The sequence below is a fragment of the Canis lupus genome, chromosome 21 (genome assembly GCF_003254725.2).
Source record: "Canis lupus dingo isolate Sandy chromosome 21, ASM325472v2, whole genome shotgun sequence".
Lineage (NCBI taxonomy): Eukaryota > Metazoa > Chordata > Mammalia > Carnivora > Canidae > Canis > Canis lupus.
Genome location: NC_064263.1, coordinates 35,794,434 through 35,816,806, shown reverse-complemented (window position 1 = coordinate 35,816,806; position 22,373 = coordinate 35,794,434). Strand labels below are relative to the sequence as shown.

The 22,373-nt window shown below is 52.8% G+C and overlaps 1 protein-coding gene across 13 annotated transcripts in view; it reads right to left on the bottom strand.

Moving 5' to 3' along the window:
• Positions 1 to 22,373, bottom strand: part of MICAL2 (microtubule associated monooxygenase, calponin and LIM domain containing 2) — a 222,680-nt gene that overhangs the window by 68,334 nt on the left and 131,973 nt on the right. For 8 of the 13 annotated variants that reach the window (XM_025459499.3, XM_049099081.1, XM_049099082.1 and 5 more), the window contains 3 exons: positions 21,872 to 21,974; positions 5,713 to 5,893; positions 1,486 to 1,667 (listed from right to left, as the gene is read on the bottom strand). In XM_025459499.3, coding sequence (XP_025315284.3) covers positions 1,486 to 1,667; positions 5,713 to 5,893; positions 21,872 to 21,974 — 466 coding nt within the window. Of the gene's footprint in view, positions 1 to 1,485; positions 1,668 to 5,712; positions 5,894 to 17,809; positions 21,975 to 22,373 lie in introns of those variants that run through there. The other 5 variants (XM_025459510.3, XM_035704151.2, XM_049099087.1 and 2 more) reach the window with 2 other exon arrangements.

The window sequence follows — 22,373 nt, the reverse complement described above, 5'->3', positions numbered from 1 at the left end:
ACAGCGTGAAGCACTAGGAAAAGTGACACCAGCTCTGAAACTTGCCCCAAACCAATATGTTGTTTTTCTCATGAACAATGAGGATAATAATTATGCTTCCTTTTGAATGCTGACTGCCAGAAAACTTGGGATCAAATTTATGATCCCACTGGAGCAATTGTTTGGGATATCCCGGTCTGCCTCTCTCTAGGGCCTCTACCTCCTAAACTGGTTTTGTTAATCTTTGATCTTGAGAATTTAAACTTTTACAGATAAGACACACAGAATTTTGTCTTTCTTGTAAATTGCCTAAAATCCCCTGGCAATCGAGGAGGGAAGAGAAATGGAGGGAAGGGATGAAAGGCAGGCAGGCTTCGCATCTATACACGAGGAGGCTGGAGCCGAGGGAGACGGAGGCAGGCTGCCCCCAGCTGGGCACAGTGCAGTGTCCCCTTGGCCGCCTATGCTGAGTGTTTCTGGAGGCCACCACAATGGCATTTAGCAAATACATTCTAATGACAATTGTCCTTTTTTAAAAAGGCTCACAGGGAAGGGTAAATCCAGAGTTTCCTGGAGGCGGGCCCCAGCCCTGGTTTTCCAGCGAAGCCTACCCTTGTGAGATTGCTTCTAGATTCGGGTGGAACTTCTGCTCTCGGCCACCAGAGGGATGTGCAGGACAAGCCTAGCATGGGCCATCCGGGGGGCAGCCAAGGCTGCTGGTACTGCAGGTGGCAACTTTCTGTTCGCCAATATCCCACCCCGAGGTCACAAGCTGCTGTTGACCGAATCAAAACATTCAACTGAAGGCCGCCTTTATTAAAAATCAGCTGCGCTGCTAGAGACGCCTGCCTTCTAGGGGGTGGAGGCACTGGGCCCGGCCACTCGGCTCACTAGCTGTGGGACCTCTGCTTGCTCACCAATAAAAGGGTGAGTTGCTTTACCCCCCGGGGCTGTCCTGAGGATGAAACGGGGCCACGAATGGGAAAACCCTCAGCCGTCACACGTGCTTAGTCAAAGTGTCTTTATTACTGGGTAGGTAAAGTTTCAGGGCAGTCCACATGCCCCAAGCTCCCTGTGCTGCTCCCGGGTGGCCCCGGGGGGACTGTGCTGCCCACAGAGCTAAGCCACATCCTTCCCTAGTGGGCCATGGAATGCCCAACGGGCCCCTAAGGACCTGTTCAAAGAGGAGACTGCTCAGGCAAGAGGGTCCTTATCTCTGGATAGGCCCCCTTATCCTGCAGCCTGGGACACGCAGCCATCAGGCCCCTCTGCCGCATACCCACTTGAGATTCCAAAGTTTCTCACAGAGAAGGAGGCTGGGCCTGGGTGCAGGGCCCTCACCCCCCTAATGCCCCAGCCCCGCTGCCTCTGAGCCTGAGGGCTGGACCCGTCACCCGATCCTCCTCCAGGAAAAACTGGCCATGGAGAGTCTCTGGATCCAGCACGTCCCTCCCCATGTCCCAGGATCCAGCAAGCCTGTCTCCCACGGGGGCAAACTCTGCTCACCGTGCACGGCGTGGGGCTCCTCGGAGCTCTGGGGAGAGCCTCCCCTGGCCGGGGCCTCCCTCAGGGAGCTGTGCCTAGTGAGGGGCTCCGGGAGGGGCCGGGGTCCTGGCTGCCAGGGTCTCTCCTCACAGGGCCGCGCACTGGAGGCCTTGGTGCCGGGGCAGTCTGGCTCTGCATCGGAGCTGGAAGGAGCAAGGAGAGAGTGGGTGAGTGGGGGACCCCGCAGTTCACCTCCCACACCCACGCTGTGCCCTGCCCGCCGTTGCCGCCAGCAGGCCGTGGCGTTCCAGGGCCAAGAGAGTGCTTTAGTCACCCCCATCCCCAAAGCTCAGCCCCAGGCTTTGTCACAGGCTGAACGGCGTCCCCCCACCCCAGATTCATATCAAATCCTAATCCTAGTACCTCATGTTTGACTGCATTCAGAGATAGGGTCTTTACAGAGGTAATTAAGTTAAAATGAGGTCATTAGGGTGGGCTCTATTCCCATAAGCCTGGTGTCCTTACAAGAAGAGGAATTTGGACGGGCATAGGAGGAATACCCCATGGGAACACGCTGTGCCCAGCCTCCCTCTCCGTGAGAAGCTTTGGAATCTCCAGTGGGGACACAAACAGAACAGATCCTTCCCCCTTGAGGCCCTCAGAAGGAACCGGTCCTGCCCACACTTTGAGCTGGGACTTCTGGCGTCCAGAACCGAGGGAAAGCACATCTCTGTTGTTGAAGCCACCATAGTACTTTCTGGAGCTCGAGCCAGCAAATACAGGCATCGGTCTCTTTGCAGGAGAGCAAAGCCCGGCCCGTGTATGCCGACGTGCTTGCGGGGCAGCCGGCCTGCCCACCTTTAGACACCCTTGACCACGACTGCTCAGCTCTCCGAGGGGAAACGAGCTCATCATTTAGGACTTGCTCCTAAACCTTTAGGCATTGCAGTGGTGCTTGTGGCCTGTGGGAAGGGACAGGAGAAAAGAGGAGGCCACGGGGTCGGAGGGGGACTATTGAACCTGGGCCTTGGATGACTGGCAGGGATTCAGGTGGCCAAGAAGTGGAGGGGGGCTGTCCGCAGCAGCAGAGACAGCACACACAGTCCCCAGGGCCTGCGGGAGGCGCAAACCTGTAGGGCTGTGACTTCTGGTGAACATATGGATTTACCCTCGCCCTGTGTATGGAAGTCCACCATGCATCCTCCACTGGGTTGCTGCCCCTTGTCCATCTGTGTGCTCTGGTGGACTCTCTCCACCACGGTGCCCAAGCCCGCCGCTCGCGGCGTCCTAGTGCTCTTCACCAATGAGTCCCAGAGGTGGGCGTGCAATGTGGGTAGCCCCATCGGAGGTCTACCTTGAGGTCTTGGGACATGGATGGGGACCAATGGGCGTGGGCTGAGGCCCTCAGCAGCCAAGTGTTCCACACTTGGATAGAGCCTCCCTTCGGGTAGTTGCAAATCAGGCATGCAGAGAGGCAGCAGACAGCGGTTGTCTGAGTTTCTGGCTCCAACTTTGCCTGGAGAGGGGACCCCCTTGGACCTCCCAGTCAGGGGCACCGAAGTATTTGCTTTGTTACTTAAGCTAGAGTTGGTTTCAGGACACAGCCCTGCCTAACTGAGACCTTCCTTCTCTGGGCCTTGCTGCTTACCTCAGTGACCACTAGGGCACTCCAAGGCAGAGGTGCTCATGCAGACCTCTGGGTCCAAATCACCTGTGGGACTTGTTAAAATGCTTGTTGCCAGGCCCCCCTTCCAAAGTCTGAAGGCTCCAGACCTTACAAACTAGCTGTCTGCACGGCAGTACCCGTTTTCTCGCTCACATTCTTCCCACACCTACTCCAGCCAGGTTTCTGATCCTCTTGTAGGAAAATCCAGAGGTCGCCTCTCCAGCTCCTCCATTCTTATCTGAACCAGCACCACACCCTCCTTCTCGAAATGTCTCCTTTCTTCTCTCAGCTTCCACAACCCAGCCTCTTTCGGTTTCTCTCCCTCCTGTGCGTTTTGCCAGCTTGCCCACTGAATGTTCAAATGCCCTGGGGCTCTCATCCATGCCCAGCTCTACTTTAGCTATGAGAAGATATTCTTTTTTTTCTTTTTCTTTTCTTTTCTTTTCTTTTCTTTTCTTTTCTTTCTTTCTTTCTTTCTTTCTTTCTTTCTTTCTTTCTTTCTTTCTTTCTTTCTTTCTTTCTAATGAGAAGATATTCTTACTCCACAGGTGCCTCATTAGCTCCCTTGGTTTTTACAGCCTCTCCGTGCCACTGGCCCCCCACCAAATCACTGTCTCTAGACCTGCCTCCAAGAAACTTCTCTGTTCTACAGCTTGCTTGACATCCGCACAAAGACATCTGATAGACATCTCCAACTCCACGTGGCCAAAACAGAATTCTTGATTTTCTCCACAAACCTGCATCTTCTTCCCTGAAATCTTGTCCTCTTCAAGGCTACTCTAGAAATGACTGCACCTTTCCTGCAGTCACGTGGGTCAAAGTCTGGGAGTCACTGTTGGGCTCTCTCTCACCTCCACGTTCAGTTGATCAGCAAACTCTTTCTTCTCTGCTCCCAATCTTGGCCCAAGTCCCTCATCTCTTACCCATGCCACAGGCTCCCATCGGGCCTCCCTGCCTCCACTCCCACCCACCTCTCTCCCACCCATTTCCATACCGAGGCCTGCTCATCTTTGGAAATCATAAATAAGATATCACTCTCTGATTTAAGAATTATCTAATGGCCTTCAGTTGGACCTAGAATAAAGTCTAAACTCCTTGCCCTTACTTACCCTTGCCCTTGTCTTACTAAGCCTTACTCCTGCCTTCCTTTCTGATATGATATCTTACTCTTCGTCCCCTCACTGTGTGCCAGCCACACCAGAAGACATCAGGCCACACTCGCCCCGGGGCCTATGTACTGGTGTTCCACTGCTTGGATGCCACTTCCCTCAGTCTTCACATGGCTGTCCCTTCTTGTTGACAATTCTCAGCTTAAATGTCACCTCCTCACGGAGGCCGTGGTAGATTGTTTGCAAAGAACAGTTGCAGTCATTCCTCCCCTGGGTCCACACCCTTTTTCAATGGACCTTTGCAGCTCCTCCCATAGTGGTGGAGCCAATTTCCCTACCCCTTGAGTCCGGGCTGGACTTGTGACCATTCAGACGTGATAGAAATAGCCAAGACCTCAAGACACTTCGCACGATTGTGCTTTCTCACAGGACCATGTGAATAAGCACGGGCTGCCTGTTGGAGGATGAAAGACCCGTGGCCCGGTTGCCTCCTGACACTCCAGCTGATGGCTAGCCATGTTCTAGAAGCAGGACCCTGCTGGCTCGAACACACACGGGAGTCCACCGAGACCAAAAGAACTGCAGGACTGAGCCTGACTGAAATAGGTGCCCACAGAACTGTGAGTAGACTAAGCGGTGGCTGTCGGAGCGCTCCTGTCCCTCAGCATAACGGTGAGAATGGATAACTGATACAAAGGCCTTTCCTGGCTACCCAGTCGAAAGTAGCTGACTAGTCACCCTCTAGCATAGACTCCTATTTTATTTTTCTATCCGGAACATAGGCGATATTTTTCTTGTTAACTATTTGCTTGTTTGCTGACTGTCTAGCCAGGTTGAATGAAAGCCCTGTGAGAGCAAGGCCTTGGTCTTGTGTTGGTCACTGCTCTATGCTCCGAGCCTAGCACATAAGGAGCAATCGGTACCTCTTGCTGGTTGGCCTCCAGAATGAATTCAGTCGAGGGGAGGCCTGGAGTCTGGGGTCCCAGTGACCACTCTGGGTGGTTCTGGTAGGGCTGGTAAGGATGCCATTCTGAGAAATACTCATCTAGGGCAGCAGAGCGTTACTTCTCATGCATCTTCCCACCCCTAGCCTTAGCCTCCCGTTATCATGTATCACCATCCTACTTACCGTGACAGTGACACCCACTCGGCACCTCCTTGCTACAGCCTATGTCACAACTGCCTTTGGGAGAAGACAGTGGGGCCAGAACCTGTCCCTTCTCTGAGAAAACAGCAATTGCTAACACTTATAGTGTTATGTGCTGAGCATTTTTCTACATGCTTTGTGTATATTAATTGTTGGATCTTTACGATTGTCCACAAGACAGGTATTATGGTTGTCCCTATTTTATGGATGAGCATATGGAGGTACAGAGAGGTCACATGGTCAGCGAGAAGAAAGAAGACCAGTTCCTGAATACCACTACCCTCGTCCAATCCCTCTTCTGAACCCACCCCGCAGCTTGAGCATACCTGCTGTCGTCACTGGTGACCAGGACACACACAGCCATCATGTCTTGTCCAACTATATCCTCCCCAGGGCTGATCCTCACTGAGGTCCACTCAGAGGGCAGGAGAGAGGTGGCTCCACCATCCACATCACTGGGCTCTGGCTCCAGGACACTCTTGGGCTTCTTGGGGGAGGTTGGCTCATCTGCTGGGAGGAGAAGATGGTCTAGGGAGATGGTGGGAATAAACGGGCCCTGCAGGGTAACTGTTTCCCATCCAGAAGCTTGGACAGGCTGCCGGGGGCGGGGGAGTGGACAAGGCAGCAGGCTTTGGGTCCACTTGGACACTCCAAGACTTCTCGTCCTCTGTTCCCACCACCTCGCCTACCAGATGCCCCAATATTTAGAGCACACCTTTGTGTACAGGACATGAATGCACACATCTCATTTAATCCCATATGAGGGTCCTGAAGTGTTCAGAGGGCCCACCCAGGCGCACCGGCCTCTGGACTGCCATTGTCAAAATCACAGTGTCCAACATACTGCTAAACCCGGTGGCAACTTCTCCATTCTTGTCTTGACACATCAGCAGCATTTGACTCAGCTGATCATTCCCACTTCTAGAAAAGCTCTCCTCTCAGCCTCCAGGATAGCAGCGCCTGGCTCCCTTCCCCTCACCGACTGTTCTCCTTTCCTGTTTGTGTGCTGGTTCTACCTTTTCCCCCTGACCTGGTCACACTGGAAGGCCCCAGGGCTGTCTTTGAATCTCTCCTCTTACTTAGGCCCATGATAATCTCATCTGGCTTCCTGGCTTCAAATAACCCCAGATAACAATGACTCACTCCTGCATCTACACTGCCAGCCCAGACATTTTCCCTGAATCTAGATTTCCATACCCCCACTGCTTACTTGGCACCTCCACGTGGATGTCTAGCAGACACACCAAACTCTTGTCTGAGTGGAGCTCTTTACCCCCATGAGCTCCCCCACAGCCCTCCCCATCTCAGTAAATGGCGACCTTGGCCTTCCAGCTGCTCAAATCAAATGCTTTCATGCCATCCTTGACTTCTCTTGTTATTTCATTCTTCACTCAAGTTATCAGCCAATCCTGCTGGCTCCACCTTCAAAATATGTCAGGAATCCAGGCACCTGTCACCACTTCCTCTGCTACCACCTTGGCCTCAGCCACCATGATCTTTTGCCTTCCAGCCTCTGTGAGTCTCCCTGCTTTCCCTCTCACCCTGCTCCACCTCCCCAAACCCCTAGTCTTCTTTTTCCCCCGCTACTCTTCTTAATTAACACGGCCACTCAAGTGACTGTTAAATATGAGTCAGACCATACTCCCTTGCTCAACACCCTCCAGTGGCCCCTGGGACCTCATCTCCCACTGTTGCCCTACTGTCTGCTCTGACCATGTATGTGACCACCTCCCTGACCCCCCTGTCTCAGCCCCTTGTATCGCTCCCGCCTCTTCCTAGGAGATGCTATCCCTGGACAGCTTCCTGCAGGGCTCGCTCACTCACCACCTCAAGTCTTCAGTCAAATGGCACCTTCTCCATGAGGCCTACCCTGTCACACTATTTTAACTGCAACCCATGCCCTCAGCATTCTCTGTTCTTCTTTATTTTTATTCATAACACATCTCATCTCCTAATAAACTCTACAACTTTCTCTGCATTTTATTATCTCTCTCCCATGACTAGAACTAGTGATTTTTGTCTATTTTGTTTCTTACTAGAATGATACCAGCAAGGAGTTGATGATCAAGGAATGCCTGTTGAATGAATCAACGAACGAGTGAGCAAAATAGGCCGCCTGAGGTCCAGCTCCATTTTGGCCACGAACTAGCTGGGTGACGACCCCTTCCACTGGTCACAGTGGGGCAGGTGTCCTTTCTCCTTTCTAAGGCTGATACCTCACTTGCACTTGGCTTCCTCCTCGCCAAGGGCCATTAGCAAGGGCATTGGTCATTTCTACCTGGAACACAGGTGATATTTTTCCTATGTGAACACAAGACAAAGGCCTTGCTCTCACAGGGCTTTCATTCAAAGCTAGTCAGCAGCCAAGCAAATGGTTAACAGGAAAAATATCACCTATGTTCCAGGTAGAAATGACCAATGACCTCATCAATGATCCTGTCCAAGGGTCATTACTTTCTCTTCCTTGTGTCACAGACTTCTATGTCTATGGGACTCTTTCCATCAATATTTGAATGTGCTGAAGCCTCTCCTGTTTTAAGAAAACTGCTTTTAACCCAATTCCCATGCCTGGCCCCTAGCCAACGTTTCTTCCTCTTCTCCCCTTCCTAGCCAATCATCACGGAAGAGTTTGCTACACTTACTTTCTCTACTTATGCACCTTCCATCACTCAACTCCTCAACCCCCTATAATGCTGCCTGTGCCTCCATGACTCCCAAACTCCCCCCCCCCAAAGCCCCCGGCAGCCTCCTTATTGCTAAGTCCAATTCACAAGGCTTTGGGGTCCTCCTGCAGCTGCTGCCGCCCTCACCCCTCCCTGCTCTGGGGACCCATCCTCTCACTGCCTCCCTGGCTGCTCCAATCTCAGCCACCCAATCTTCCAGCCAACCTCTAAATGCTGGGTTTTTCACGCCTCCACCTGCAGGACAAGACCTACTCCCTAACCATATTTACCATCTATGAAAATAACTCAAGAAATTTTTATTTTTACATGAAATGCCTCATGTATTAAAATATTGTATAGATCAAATAAAACACATCCCCAGGCAGATGCGGCCAGTGGGCTGCCAGTTTGTCACTCCTGGCATATGTGCATGCTTGCTTGTGCATGCACATATGCACACTTCTGCACTGATGTGGCTGCAGATGGGAGGCACTGAGGCAACAGGGATGTAATTGGATGCTTGGGTAGGTAGGAGTAGCCGTAATGATATAATAGTAGCAGCAACTTACTTTTATTGGACACTTTTATGGAGAACTGTGTAAGTGTTTAACGCGTACTAAGTCTATTAAACGTCATAGAACCTTCTAGACAAGTATTATTCTTCCCATTTTGCTGATGTAAAAACAGGTGCACACAGAGGTGAAGACATCAGAGGACAGGGATCAGTCTGTACGGCTGTGAGCAGAACAGAACCATGGACACCAATGTGCATGACCTTTATTCTGGGAGTTTTGGCTGGAATATGTTCCTCTTTTTTTTTTTTTTTTTTTATTCCCTGTCTGTAATAGAGCTGTGCTTTTTTTTTTTTTTTTTTTTTTTTTTTCTGTGACCTTGCAGTCCTCACTACTTGGGTAGGTAGATATGCTTCTCTGCCCAACTGACATGGGACTTGGCTGTGACACTTGCTTTGCCCAGTGGAAATGAGTGGATGTGACGTGAGCAGTGGCTTCAAATGGCCTTGCTGTCTGGCTAGTCCAGCCACACTCTTGCTAGCTTGCCATGAGAAGAGCTCACCCCAGATGGCTGCTACCCCTCAGCCTAGGTCCCTGACTGTGGGCACATGGAGCATGTCTCAAGCCACCTGTGGCCTGAAACCTTGCCTAACCAATCGCATGGAAGCCCAGGCCACCCTTCGATCTACAGCCTGAAGCACAGCTACTCAGCTAACCCCACAGACCCATGAGCAAGAAAAATAGGTGATACAAGCCTCAGAAATTCAGGAGGCTTATTACACAGAATTACTGTAGCAGAGACTCGACTCTGTATCTGGCTTATACCGGAGTACAGGCGTGTGCCCGAGTGGGGTATACTCAGATATTGTATGGTCAACAGATGCTACTTGACTTCCTCGGATCCGGGCCTGTGCTGGTGATTTGGAGATGAATCAGCCATGCTCTGCCTTCAAGGGTCTCTTCTTGTCCCAGAGGGGAGAATGTTAGGCATATTCACGGATAGTTGCCTTTTCGGGTAGACCGTCTAAGAGTAAGGTGAGACTCAGTAGATGGGGAGGGAGATCTGACTTCTGTACAATGAACACCTTAGGTGGGAGGCACCATTTCAATGGGTTACGGATGAGTAGGATCCAAACAGAGTAGGGAGAGGTGGTGTTCCACGGGATGGACCTCTGTGAGGAAATGCAGTGTGGGAAAGCACTCCTACCTGCGTGGGAACAGAAACTATGTCTGTGTGGCTGGACGGCAGGAGAGTACATGAAAGAAGCCAGCGGGAAATCATTCCATTGACAAGGAACCAGAAAGGGCCCCTGGTGGCAAAGTGAAGAGTGGATTTCCCTCCAAGAGCAACCCCTGAAGGGTTGAAAGCCGCAGACCAGTATCATCAGATTGGCCTCGTAGAAAGATCGCTCTGGTTGGTGACTGGAAGGTGGACTAGAGGCCCCAGCAGGAGGGGAGACGGAGACCAGGGAAAGGGCTTTGATAACCTGGAGAAGAACTAACAGCTGAGCGTGCGTGGCCAGAGAAGAGGGAGCGAGGTTGTCCGGAGCAGCCCGGCAGGATAGGGCGGCTGCAGGAAAGGGAGGTGAGCTGTGCCAGGCAGTGGCGACACCACCTCAGGGACCAGCCCAAACCTGCAATGGACACCCCGAGGGGCTGCTTTTATCTTCTCTCCTCCTAGACAGTTGTGACCTGGCCAGCAGGGCTGAGGGGTGGAACAGGGTAAGGGCCCAGGCAGGCTCCCTGAGCTCCTGGAGGGCTGGGCATGTGGCTGACTGCTGAGCCCTCAGGACAGCAGGGTGAGGCCAGCATCCCTCACCGGGGAGTCCACAGATCTGTGGAGGGGTGGGGGGTGCTGGAAGGAGCCGGGGCTTCCTCTGATCACCACCTCACCCAGGGAAAAAAAGCCCCAAAGATGGACCTCTTCTTCCTCTCCCTCTGCCCCCCAAGGCCTGGGTCAAAGGCTACAGCTGGGTCTCTGGGGTTCAGTGCTGTGCTCAGGAGGCAATCACTCCACTCTAGCTTCTACTTCCAGACCCCTCTCTCATTCCCCGGGACTCCTGTCCACTTGCACACACCAGTAGTGCTAGTTCACATCCCCAGGACAAGCGATGGAAGTAGTCTCGAGGCAACAACAGAAGCAACACCAGCTCATTATCGAGGCCGTTATTGAGGTTGACCATCTCAAACATCCCGACAGCCCGAAAGGACAGTGTTGTCATCTTCACCACGTGTGTGCAAGAATGTGGCGCCCAGAGACTAACTCGGCCAGGGGCCCCCAGTGAGTCAGGAGGATCAGCAGCTGTGTTGGTGGCCAGCCCCGGGGGAGGGTCCAGGTGTGCTCACCTGTGCTGCCTCCCCCAGGCCTGTCTACAATTTGTCCTAGATTTTGCCTACATTCCCGTAGGGAGAAGCCAGGTCTACACTGGGGCTGCGGGCTACCAGGGGAGGAGTGCGGAGGGTGGGGAGGGTGAACGATCCAGCAGCTCCCAGGGCAACTGCCCTGGCCTTCTGGAGGGAAGGTGGTCTTCCCCGAGCCCAGCACTTCGGTCCCCTTCCAGGGCTCCCTGGTGAGAGATATACTCCGGCGGCAGAGCGCAGCACTCCTGTCCTCACACACCACCCTCAGCAACATCCAAGGCCTTGACCTGGCCAGACCCCTGCTTGTGTCGGCGTGTGGACCCCTGCCCTCGATCTGCTGGTGAAATCGTTTCCATTTTCTCTCCAAGTCTGGAGACCCTTCCACTCTCCCCCAGAACCCAGGGTGACGACAAAGCAACACGTTCTCCCGGTCATTAAGTCCATTGTAGAGATTAGGAGACTGAGGCTCATTTGACCAAGATCACAGAGCTCCTAACTGCCAGAGCTGCTTCTGGCTCCGGGCTTAGAAAAACCCCCTCTGCTGTCTTGTCTACTGTTCTCTCTGAAGAGACAAGCTTAAAAAAGAGCAATGAAACTAAGTCCATCAGGACCCAGTCGGGAAAACAGAACTCAAGCCAGAAAGCTCCACAGAGGCCAGTTAGTACAGGCAACTCATGACGGTGGTGTTGGATGAGCCAAAAAGCCAAGGGCAGATCAAGAGACAACCCAGAGATGAGCCACAGCAGGAAGCCCCGGGCTGGAGGGACACTGGGAGGAGGCCGTGAGGCCAGAGGCCGGGGCGTCCAGGCAGGAGTGGGCACGACGGGGAAGACACCGGCACTGGCCAGGGTGCAGAGAGTCCGAGGAAAACCCTGGCTTCTCCCTTGATCCCATCGTCCGCCCTCCTACCAGTGTTCCCAATAGTCAGACAGAACAGGAACCCAGTGGCCAGGGAGCCTGGGAAATGCAGTCTGCAGGGGTGATACCTCTTTACTACAGAGAGCAGGGGAAGGCACGCAAATGTCCAGGATACCAAGCACAGAGGGGTCTCCCCACCCTCTTGCAAGGCAGACGGTGACGAGTGAGGGCACCTGACAAGCCCCCAGCAGGATAGGGAGAGTCTGGGAAGGCGGGGCTGCGTCAGGCATTCCCTCCACTGACTCCCAGGGGCTGGCACAGTCGTCTATGCCACTACCAAGGTCCCTCACAGCACATGTCCATTTAAAAGATAAAGGCACAGGTGCCTCAAGACGGCAGCTGCCACCTGGGGCTTCTGAGAGTGACACCTCAGAGTGCACTACCAGGAATGCCCGTTTCCAAGAGTCTCCAGGGAATGAGAAAATTGATGGGGAGCCACAGGCCTCAGGCGTGGCTGTCCTGTGCCCTCCTGGACTCTTGCCAGGCATCCTCTGCTGAGTGTGTGACCTGTCTGTGTGCAGACGTGTGTGCTCCCAGGCCCGTGCTCGGCTGCCCTGAGCCAGGCTCTGCCTGGCCCCAGGAGCAGCCTCTGTGCAGAGACCAGCTCAAGTAAACTACAAGCCAACTAGAGAGGGGGGCTCAGCCCTCCCCAGCTGCAGGCCCTGTGCTCAAGGCCTCGGCAGAGCTGCCCTGCTCCAGCCACGGAGCCGTCGGCCTGGACACAAGGCCAGACGCCAGGGGAGTGCAGTCCGCGGTCAGGCCCAGAACCTGGTGTGAACACCCGGGGCAGCAGGGTGCCCTCCATCAGGGCCAGGAGGGGAGGTGGGCACGTGATATCTTCCCAACAGCTTGGCGGGCTCCCAGACAGCTGCAGGTGTAGGGCCTCAGGCCTCGGACCCACAGACAGGTACTGTGTCAGGCCAGCTCTGGGCCTCAAGCTTGGGCACAGCCAGGGCCTACATTCCAGTTTCCCTGAATGAGGCTGGGAGTGGAGAACTCGAAGTTTCTGGGTAGGAGCCCCAACAGCAACCCAGGGAAGCAGGAAGGGAAATACTTTGGGGGCGCACGGTCCTTGGTTCCAGCACACACCCCGTGGCTGGGACAGCAGGTCATCCCAGCGCTGAGCAGACCTCTGCTCACAGCTCAGATGGGGATGGCGGGTACCGCTGCAAGGCCCCCCTGATGGAGTACTCACAGCCAGGGGACGTGCCCTGCCTGGCTGGGCCTCGTGTAGGTGGGGGTGGGAGGAGAGAGACCCGATCTTCTGGGCACTTCAAGGCCCCTGAAGATTGAGAGGCTGGCCTCTTTCTGGGTGATGGGTGGCGGTAACCCCTGCTTCCCTGGGCCTGCTCTCTCATGGTCTCAGAGACACTCGCAGGAGGACTAGACTCAGGATGTCAAAGGTAAGGTGAGCCAACCATGTGCCATGGCGTGGGGGCAGAGTCTTCCCCATCCCGCCTCTGGTCTCAAACCTGTCACCTGGATTCCTGTGTCAGGACGCCAGGCATGAGAGAGGATGTGTGTGACCCCGTAGCCTGGGCCTTGCTACCCAAAGAGGATCCCACTGGCACTGGGCTCTGCTGCCAGCCTCAGGCACGTCTGCGAGAGATGTCCCATTGGTCACCCAAGTCTGCGAGAGATGCTGTGTGAAGCCTGCACCCCTTGCAAGGCAAAATTCAAGTAAAATCGGAACTCCCTTCTCCCAATCAATCAAAGGGCTCTGTGGAGGCAGCAGGACACACGATGTCATACTTCTCTTCCAGATTCTCCTATCCGAGTCATGAGTTGATGGCAAGACTTTCCCAAGCCCAAGACAGGCTCCACAGCCTGAGATCCAGGCCTTTATTGCTTCTACAAAGGCTGGTTGAAGGTCCACTATGTGCCAAGCACTGTTCTACTGGTGCAGATTACACGGGTGCTCAAAAAAACAAAGGTCCCCATCTTCAAGGAGCTTATGTTCTAGCAAGGGGGGAAACATAGATACATATCATTAGTCAGTGAGTTCCAGAATATGCTGAGAGGTGATAAATGCTCTGAAAACCTGTCTAGGAGAGTAAAAGGGTCAGGACAGCTGGGGGGATGGACTGCAGCATTAAAGGCAGACCTCACCGGGAGGGAGACGAGGGAACAAAGATCTGGATAAAGGGTGAGGCCAGCTGTATAGATACCAAAGAAGGGTGTTCTTGGCAGAGGGAACAGCCAGAGCAAAGGCTCGAAGACAGAGCATGGCTGGTGTTCAAGGAGGCCAGTGTGGTTAGGACACAGTCTATGAGAGAGAGCAGAAAGACAGCAGGTCAGAATGACAGGGGTCAGACCTTCCAGAGCTGTCTGAGTCTGCTGTATGCATTGGCTTTTACTGAGTGAGCTGGGAAGCTACTGGAAAGTTCAGAGCAGAGGGCAGATCCACATTCTGAAAGGATTTCTCTAGCTGTTGTGTTGAAAACTGGTTGAGCAGAGCAAGGAAGTGCCTGGGAAGCCACATTGAAGGCCACAGCAGTAACTCCAGAAGGGACAGTGGCTGAGGCCAGGGCGGTAGCACAGGGACGGTGACAGGGGGACTGGGTCTGGCTGTGCTTGGGATTCACCAATGGACTAGGTGTGGGGCCAAGAGAAAGAGTCCTTAAGAATGACCCCAAGTCTCTGGGCTGAACAATGGGAAGGTTGGAATTGGGGTTTCCAGAGACCATGAAGGCCAAGGGTAGAGTCTATTCCAGCGGAAGATTAGGAGCGGGAGGTGGATTTCTAGGTTGGAGACTCTTGGTAGAATCTAGGAGGAGATGTCAAGTAGGCAGCCAGAGACAGAGCTGGAGCCGCCCTCCCTCTTTGCTGTGACTTAGGAATTCACTAAACCAAACCAAGGTCTTGCTAGCAGGTGGCAGGAGGAAAGAGAGGTGCACAGTGGAGGCTGGGAGGTGACCAGCTGCCTTCAAGAGGGCGGGGAGGTCAGAAAAGGAGAGAAAAATAGATGGCACCGCTCAGGGTCAGTAGAGACCTCTGTATCGTGGCCAACCTAAAGATGTCCCGGGGCCCCTCTGAGCTCCAGCTGATCTAGAACGCCCACCAACGTCTTCCCTACTGCACAAAACCAGGAAGGTGCTACCTAGAGCGTGGCCTATCGGGCATGTTTACTGATTCTACTGCCACAAAACCCTAAGTTCGGAGGCTTCGGTTCATGCGAGGGACTTGCCCAATGTCACCGAGTCCATACAAAGTGCCAGAGTCAAAGCCGGGTCTCTGGCCAGTTCCAGGGCCTGCCCATGCACCCAGGCTCCCCTGCGAGCAGTGTCTGACTCTTGGCCCAGGCCTGGTGACTCTCGGGTCCTCCACAGCTGAAGATGCTGCTTTAGATCGCCTCCCTCGTATCAGAGAACTCCTTTAATGTCAAGCATCCCCTCGAGGTGAGCATGGCCAGCGAGGTGGAGGCCTAACGAGGTACTGCACACGAGGTGCTTGCCCCCCCCGCCTGGCAAGGGGGGAAACGCTCCATCAATGACAGCTGGCCCCGGAGCACTCAGAGCAGCAGCCACTTCTTTTTATTATTTCAGGGATTAAAGAAAATGCTGTAAAAGTGAGTGAGTTCACAGAAATAGAGGAGAACAGCCCACCCACTCTGCTAGACCCACTTAGTCTACTTAATATTCAGGTTGCACGGAGATTGGTTTCTCCAGCTGGATTATTTATTTAGGATAAGTTCCCTGGGGTAAGATTACTGCGCCATAGGTCAGAGCCCTTTTATGGGTCTTAATAATTGTTGCCACATTGCTTTCCAGAAAAGACTGTCCCCATTTACTTTTTACCCATGACTATTTTTTTTTTCTTACAACCTACTTTGCTTTTTCTTGACTAAATCAGTAGGTAGGAGATAATTAATTTACATTCCTTCACATGTAATTGTTATAAATGTTCACCTTTTCTTTTCAGCATTGTTTCATTTGCCGGAGTGAGCGCTGTCTGTTCATAGCCTGTGCACATTCATCATTGGGTCTTTAATCAACAAACAGGAACTGATCACCTACACTGCAAAATGCCTGGGAACACCTCCTTTGCATGAACTGTTTACAGGCCACAGCTATGAACTTCTTTATTATCACATCTAATTCACTTTTCCCCTCAGTCGGCTGCCTACTGAATGTTTTCATTTTTTACTGTTACATGTTAAGTTTTAATCCATGGGGTGCTTGGGTGGCTCAGTGGTTGAGCATCTGCCTTTGGCTCAGGGCATGATCCTGGGGCCCTGGGATCAAATCCCGCATCAGGCTCCCAGTAGGGAGCCTGCTTCTCCCTCTGCCTGTGTCTCTGCCTCTCTGTGTGTCTCTCATGAGTAAAAACATTTTTTAAAATCCACTGTTTCTGGATTAAAGAACATTCTACCAAACACTTTTGTGAATGTGACATTCAAAACAAAACAAAAAAACCCATCCCAAACAAATAAAACACTCACTTTCAACAGGTATGGGAAAGCCCACCTCAGCAAAGTTAATTAAGCTTCTTTACTGGAGGGTCCCTCAGAGACTTTTACCATGCCAATAAGTCTTGCGGATCTCCAAGGATTGGGAGGACCAGCACGATTAGTATGAAGTTTCTCAAACTCTGTGCCTGTGGAGCTCGTCATTCACAAAGCCCTTGGAGCTACTATTCCTTGCCACACTTTGGAAAATGTTGCTTTAACCCAGCTTCGAATCGGAAAATCAAAACAAAACTATAAGCTCCATGACAGTAGGGACTTTTGTCTGTTTTACCCCCTGCTCTATTCCCAGCGCACCATAGACACTCAGTAAATATTAGTTAAGTAAATAGGTGAGTGTATGTACAAATAAAACAAATCAAATCTGGTACACGATAACCAAGATACATACATTCCAAGATGCAGGGAGGGGCAGGGCCTTTGTGTGGTTTGCTGCTGCATCCCTAGGACTTCGAATATGTCCAAGGTATGGTGTGTGTTCAACAAACACTTGAACAGATGAATAAATAAAGGAATGAATCATTTGCCCAACCTAGCTCCTGACTTAAGTCCCTAACACCCTTCCTTTTACGGAAGAGAAAGAATAGCTCACCTGGGTAAGAGTACTTGACCCCAGGCAGCTTGGAAAGCAGTTCCAGGAGCCAGCAGCTGAGCTCAGAGGCCCAGAGCCCCAGAAATGCCCCTCAGGGGAGGTTCATCTCAGCATCAGAAGCCCTGCTACATCCAGCCTGGTGATGGCAGGCATCCCATCCTAGGGAGGTTGAGGACCAGACTTCCTTGGCACTGTCCAGATTAGCCAAGTGAGACTCTGAATCCTTCCCTTAAGGGGAAGCCAGCCTTGAATTGGCTCACAGCCTGCCATGGGTTCTGTCTTCAGAATGGCTCTGTGGGCAGAGCCTTGCAGCCTTAGACACTGAGTGACCCTGGGGCTTTGGCCCTGGAGGTCTCTTAGGATCACAAAAGGCTCTCCATCTGGATCAGCACATCTGCCATGTTCACTGCCATTCTGAACCCAACGTCCGATACCATCCGATACTCCTTACCTTTCACCTCTCACTCAGCTGGACCAACATAAGACTTACTTGCAAGAATAACCTTTGTTACTTAGGAACCTAAATTAGTGAATGGTTCCTAAGTAAAGCTCGCCAACAGGTCCATGGTTTGGGGTGGGGAGAAGTGAGCAGAGGAGCTGTTAAAACAGTCTGTTTCCAACAGCTCAGGTGACACTGACCCTTACCCAGCTATGCCCAGAATCTACACAGAAAAGTACCATGAATTTTCAAGAAAGAGACCCCAAAGCCTGGCCCAGGAGCATTGGTGACCTTTTCCAAATATTACCCCTGGGTAATATTTCCTTTCAGAGTTGCCCAGCGCAGCCCCAGAGCGTCCCGTGTCACCACAAGTGCAGGTCCCGCCAGCAGTTTAGGGAAGACTTCCCCTAAACCAGCCCCTGTGTTTGAGATTGGAGCAGCTTCCATGGCAAAGAAGAGAGGAAACAATGAGCTTTATAAAGAACCATATTTATTTTCATTTACAGCATCAAATACCATAAATAAAGCTAAACATCGTTTGCTGTGTGCAAAATACAGGGGGGTTCCATGTGGCACTGTAAATGACTACCAAAGGTCACAGACATGCGTTGCGATGAGATGGGGTGGGAGAGGCTAGCTAAAGAGAAGGCTGAGAGGGAAGGAGGGCCCTCTCTGGTTGACATTCTCTAAAGGGAGGGAGACTCTGCAAGAGAAGACAAGACAAGAGCGATGACTTGGTACTGGCTAGAATCTGCCCCAGTGCAGTGAGCAATGCAGCATGCAGGGCCGTGCAGACAGGCCGAGAGGTGAGCGTGGCTCTGGGCCGCATGCAGGACAGACGCCACCTTCAGCCTGAGACCCTGAGGCCTGGCCCACAACAGTTCTACTGTACTGGGCCCGTGTTTCTCTTTAAAAGCGCTCTGAACATCCTGCTGCCGCAGGTAATGAGTCAGTGGACAAATGTGTTTTGAGCAGAGCCATGGGGGGCATCGACACTGGCTGCTCCAGGCCTGGGCTGAGCTGAGTCATATCTCAAAGCCATCACCGGCCTGTGACAACGATTGCTCCAACCGAAGCGTCTGCATCATCTGGGGCTTTATGAGCCAAGAACAAGAAGAGCCATAGCAAAGCCCTTGTGTCTAGAGTACAGGCTGCGCTAGGGAAAGGATTTGCCAGGAAAACTGTGATTGGGTGTTCAAAAGACAAAGCATGAGTCAAGCTTATGATGAGTCAAGCCTGGGAGCATTTTCTTTGTTTTTTTTTTTTTTTTTTTTTAATCTTTCTCAGAAGAGTCACCCATGGTTCTGATCAATAATCTTTAGACTAGAACCCATGCTCCCATGCATGTACTTTTTCAGAGGCTACTAGACAGAAGTTCTTTCCAAAGGTGAACAGAGCCCTCTCTAGCGTCCTGTCTCACAGCTGGGGGTGACCGTCCCAGGAAGGTAAGTGGCTTCGCGACGGGAAAGGCACGTGCATGCAGGCCACGCAGGGGGCCGAAGGGAGGCAGGCCATGCAGCTGGTGTGGACCGGGCTGCCGGCTCAGAGGCAAGTAGAATCAACCATGGCTTTTGAGCGGAACGCCACCCCACAGCGTCAACCCACCATGCCATGGAATGAGTCCATTAGTCTGCCGGATATTCACAGTTAGCACAACCCGTACGGCGGCGGGGAGGACGGGGCACGGAAAGCAGGTTAGGCGTTAGTACCACTCTCTGAAAATGGGCAAGAAAACCAGTCACCTCAGAGCAGAAGTGTGTCAGCCAAGAAGTGGGTGTAGCACTGGAAGGCTGAAACGAACTGGTGGCCACAGTGTAAGGTTGGAAAGAGAGAGACAGAGAGGAGAATTTAGTCTGGCGGGGGAAAAAAAGGAAAAAGATTGGTAACACAAAAGGCACAGCAGTTGAAGGTGAGGCAACCATTAATGAAAGAGAAACTTCTCCAAACTACTCACTGCTTGCTCGGCACAGATGAACCCTTCTGGTGGTGCCCACCTGCTTCTACGCCGGAGTGGATCCGTGTGGTTGGCCCGTGCCAGGGCTCCCCTGCGGTCCCCTCGGGGCTACACGCATCCTCAGGACCACCCCTCCTCCCTGTCCCCCTTATCGCTTTGCCCCAGTTTTACTCTGGTGTCTCACACTCATTCTCCAATGTTCTGCGGAGGCCGAGAGGCGTCTGCCTCTCGGAATCCACCATGCGTGTGGGGCCCACCCACCAGAAAGGTTCAAAGCCTCAGAGCATACTAACATCTCAGGCTTCTGACAGGCACATCCTGTCTCTCCAGAGTCATTCAAACCAGTCTCTTTCTGGCCGTAAATGACATTCTCAGAGTCTACCTCTGGCTTCGAGGAGCATTCCACAGAGCACCTCAGCCCGCCCTGAGCTGAAGACAAGAGCGGTGACACGGCTGTGCGTGTGTTCACATCATGACCTCGAGAATAATCCTTTTTAGAGTCAAGCAGAGCATGACCCAAGGGCTCCCCCACCATGCCGAATATTAAAATCCCAGAAAAAATTTGGAAAAACCCAACACGAGTCATCAGACCGACAACGGTTCCAACGAGGGCAGAGGTGCCAGTTCCCGTGGACTTGGCCACAGCCATGCCCCTGTTTTATCCAAGGACCTCAAGGAAGCGTGTGTAGAAATGCCTCTGCCCTTCTTCCTGCCCTATAGAACTTGTCATGCCCAAGCTCTCCAGCGCCCTGGCTTCTAAAGCTCACCAGGTTCCATTCTTACTTGATCTAGAAGGAGATCTCTAGTGTAACGACTGCAGAGAGCACTCTCCGGCCTGGCCAACTCTAGATCTTCTGGGCGAGATGGGAGGCCTCTCCCTAGCAGCCTCTCCGTTGTTCGGCCAGACCCAGCAGCCGTGCCAAGTGCAGGCAGAGCGGAGAGGGGGGAGCTGAGGCCTCCTCCGCAAGCCCAGAGTCCAGAACACAGGTAGGCCCAGGGCCCGCTTCTGCCCTTAACAGGGCCTATTCCTTTTGTATCCGTCAACAGCTTCCACTCCCAGCCTCCCCTGCCGTCCAGACACAGGAGGCCAGACACATTCCTTTGCTAGGACAGTGGGAAAACAAATGGTTTCTGGCTGCTTCCACCTAATATGCATGGCGGCCCGAGTGGCTGAGCACTGGAAGCCGTGCTCACCCGGGAGGTCATGCTTCCCAGAAATCACACACCCTGAGGTGCTAACAAATGGCCTCAGTCCCAAAGCACCCTCCAAGAGGGCGGGTTCCTCCCTCGGCCTGATCTTTATGGACCCTGAGTGGCCATGGCTCAGTCTGCAGCCTGGGCTGAGGACCTGAGAGGGGGGGCCCCCCGGGAGGGGCAGGGTGGGCACGGCTCCTGATCAGAGCCACAGGTCCTCTCCGGAGATGCACCAGCTCTCTGGAGCTCCTTGAGGTCAGGTGCCAAGGGGCTGCCCAAGGGGTGCTCACTGGTGGCAAGGACAAAGTATGTTTGTAGCAATCTGCTTGAAGCCCAATGTCATTTGGCTGTCATCTGGTATGAGGAGGAAAAACCCTGAAGCTACTATTTTACATCCAAACAATGGTGCAAGACGGTCCCCCTCCCTCTGGGAGGGCCCGTGACAGCCAACTACACGCCGCCATGTGCTTCTGTAAGGCTTAATTCTCCTCTGATCTACTCTTTTCTTCTAAACTGATTATGCTTTCGGGTTCAAAACACTGTCCCCTGTTGACAAGTGGCATCAGGGTACATACATCAAAAGGCACTGGTCAGGACAAGGTGGCACACTCACTTCGGTTTATGAAAAAAAAAAAAAAAAAAAAAGAAAAAGCCCAAATCATTAATGTCGCAGGCAGTGACCAGGACAATGGACTGCAACGTGGAAGGGACTTGTAATACCAGTTATAAACTTCAAACCGTGTTTAGAAAAATTGACACTCGTAGAAAAAAAAATGCTTTCTCTTGGCTTATGAAAAGTTAAAAACTGAAATGTAAACCTAGATATATGGCTCGCTTTGGTATAAAAGAAGTACAAAGCTATATCGATATAAAAAAGACAAACCATCCTTCATGTCATGCTGGCCCCAGCACCAGGAGCAGATGCTCCCCCGACAGAGTCAGGCGCAGGGGGCCAGCGTGCACCTCTTTGGCTTTGAGCGAATGGGTTACAGAACGCTAGGCCTCCTGGCCAGAGCCCCGGCTAGGCTAACTGCAAACACACTGCCGTCTAAACTGGAAATGGGAGGGCGCTCTCCGGGGCGGGTGGCATTTCACTGGAGCTTGACCGGGAAGCATCTGAGCACCCAGTTGCGGATGGTCTCGAGGGACTCCTCAGACTCCCGGTACATGGAAGCCAGGACCTCGAAGAACACCCAGAGGAGGGGCAGCCCGAGGCTCAGGAGCTCGTAAGTGTAGCAGTAGTTGTAAGCATTGTCCCTGAAATGAAGGCCTGCGGCGCGCAGGAGTCCCCGAATCCAGTTAAGCAGGCTCCGGGGAACGTGAAGCAGGCCCCAGGGCAGCCTGAGAGGCCAGCTCAGCGCCTTCCTAAAGAAGGAATTGGTGATACCTGGAGGGCTGCCTGCAGGAGTGCCAATGGCAGCGGCTGCGCAAGAACTTTCCACGGGAGTGTCTCGCCGAGGGGCCTCTTGCTCTTTCCACGTTCCCTCCTCCTGGGAGAGGGAACAAAGGGAGGGCATTTAGTCCACGACTCTCACAGAGCACCTTCCGATGAAGCAGACGGGGAGGGCCAGTGCAAACTGACCATGGTGGTCCCTGCCTTTCCCAGCGAGCCCGCCCAAATAGTCTCAGCCCCCAAGCACTGCTAGCTGAAGGGGCGCTGGATATGGGGCCAGCGTGACCACAGGCTTAACAGGCCTACAAAACACAAACGCCCTTTCAAAAAAAAACAAAACCCGCACGTCCTTTTGACTCCGAAATCCTATTTCTTATGCTCTGTCCTCAGTAAATAATTTGAAATGGGGACAAAGATGTGCATACAAAGATATTCGCTGGGGAAAGAGTCGTAAGGTAAAAATGTGACACAACATGAACACCCAACCACATGGGAC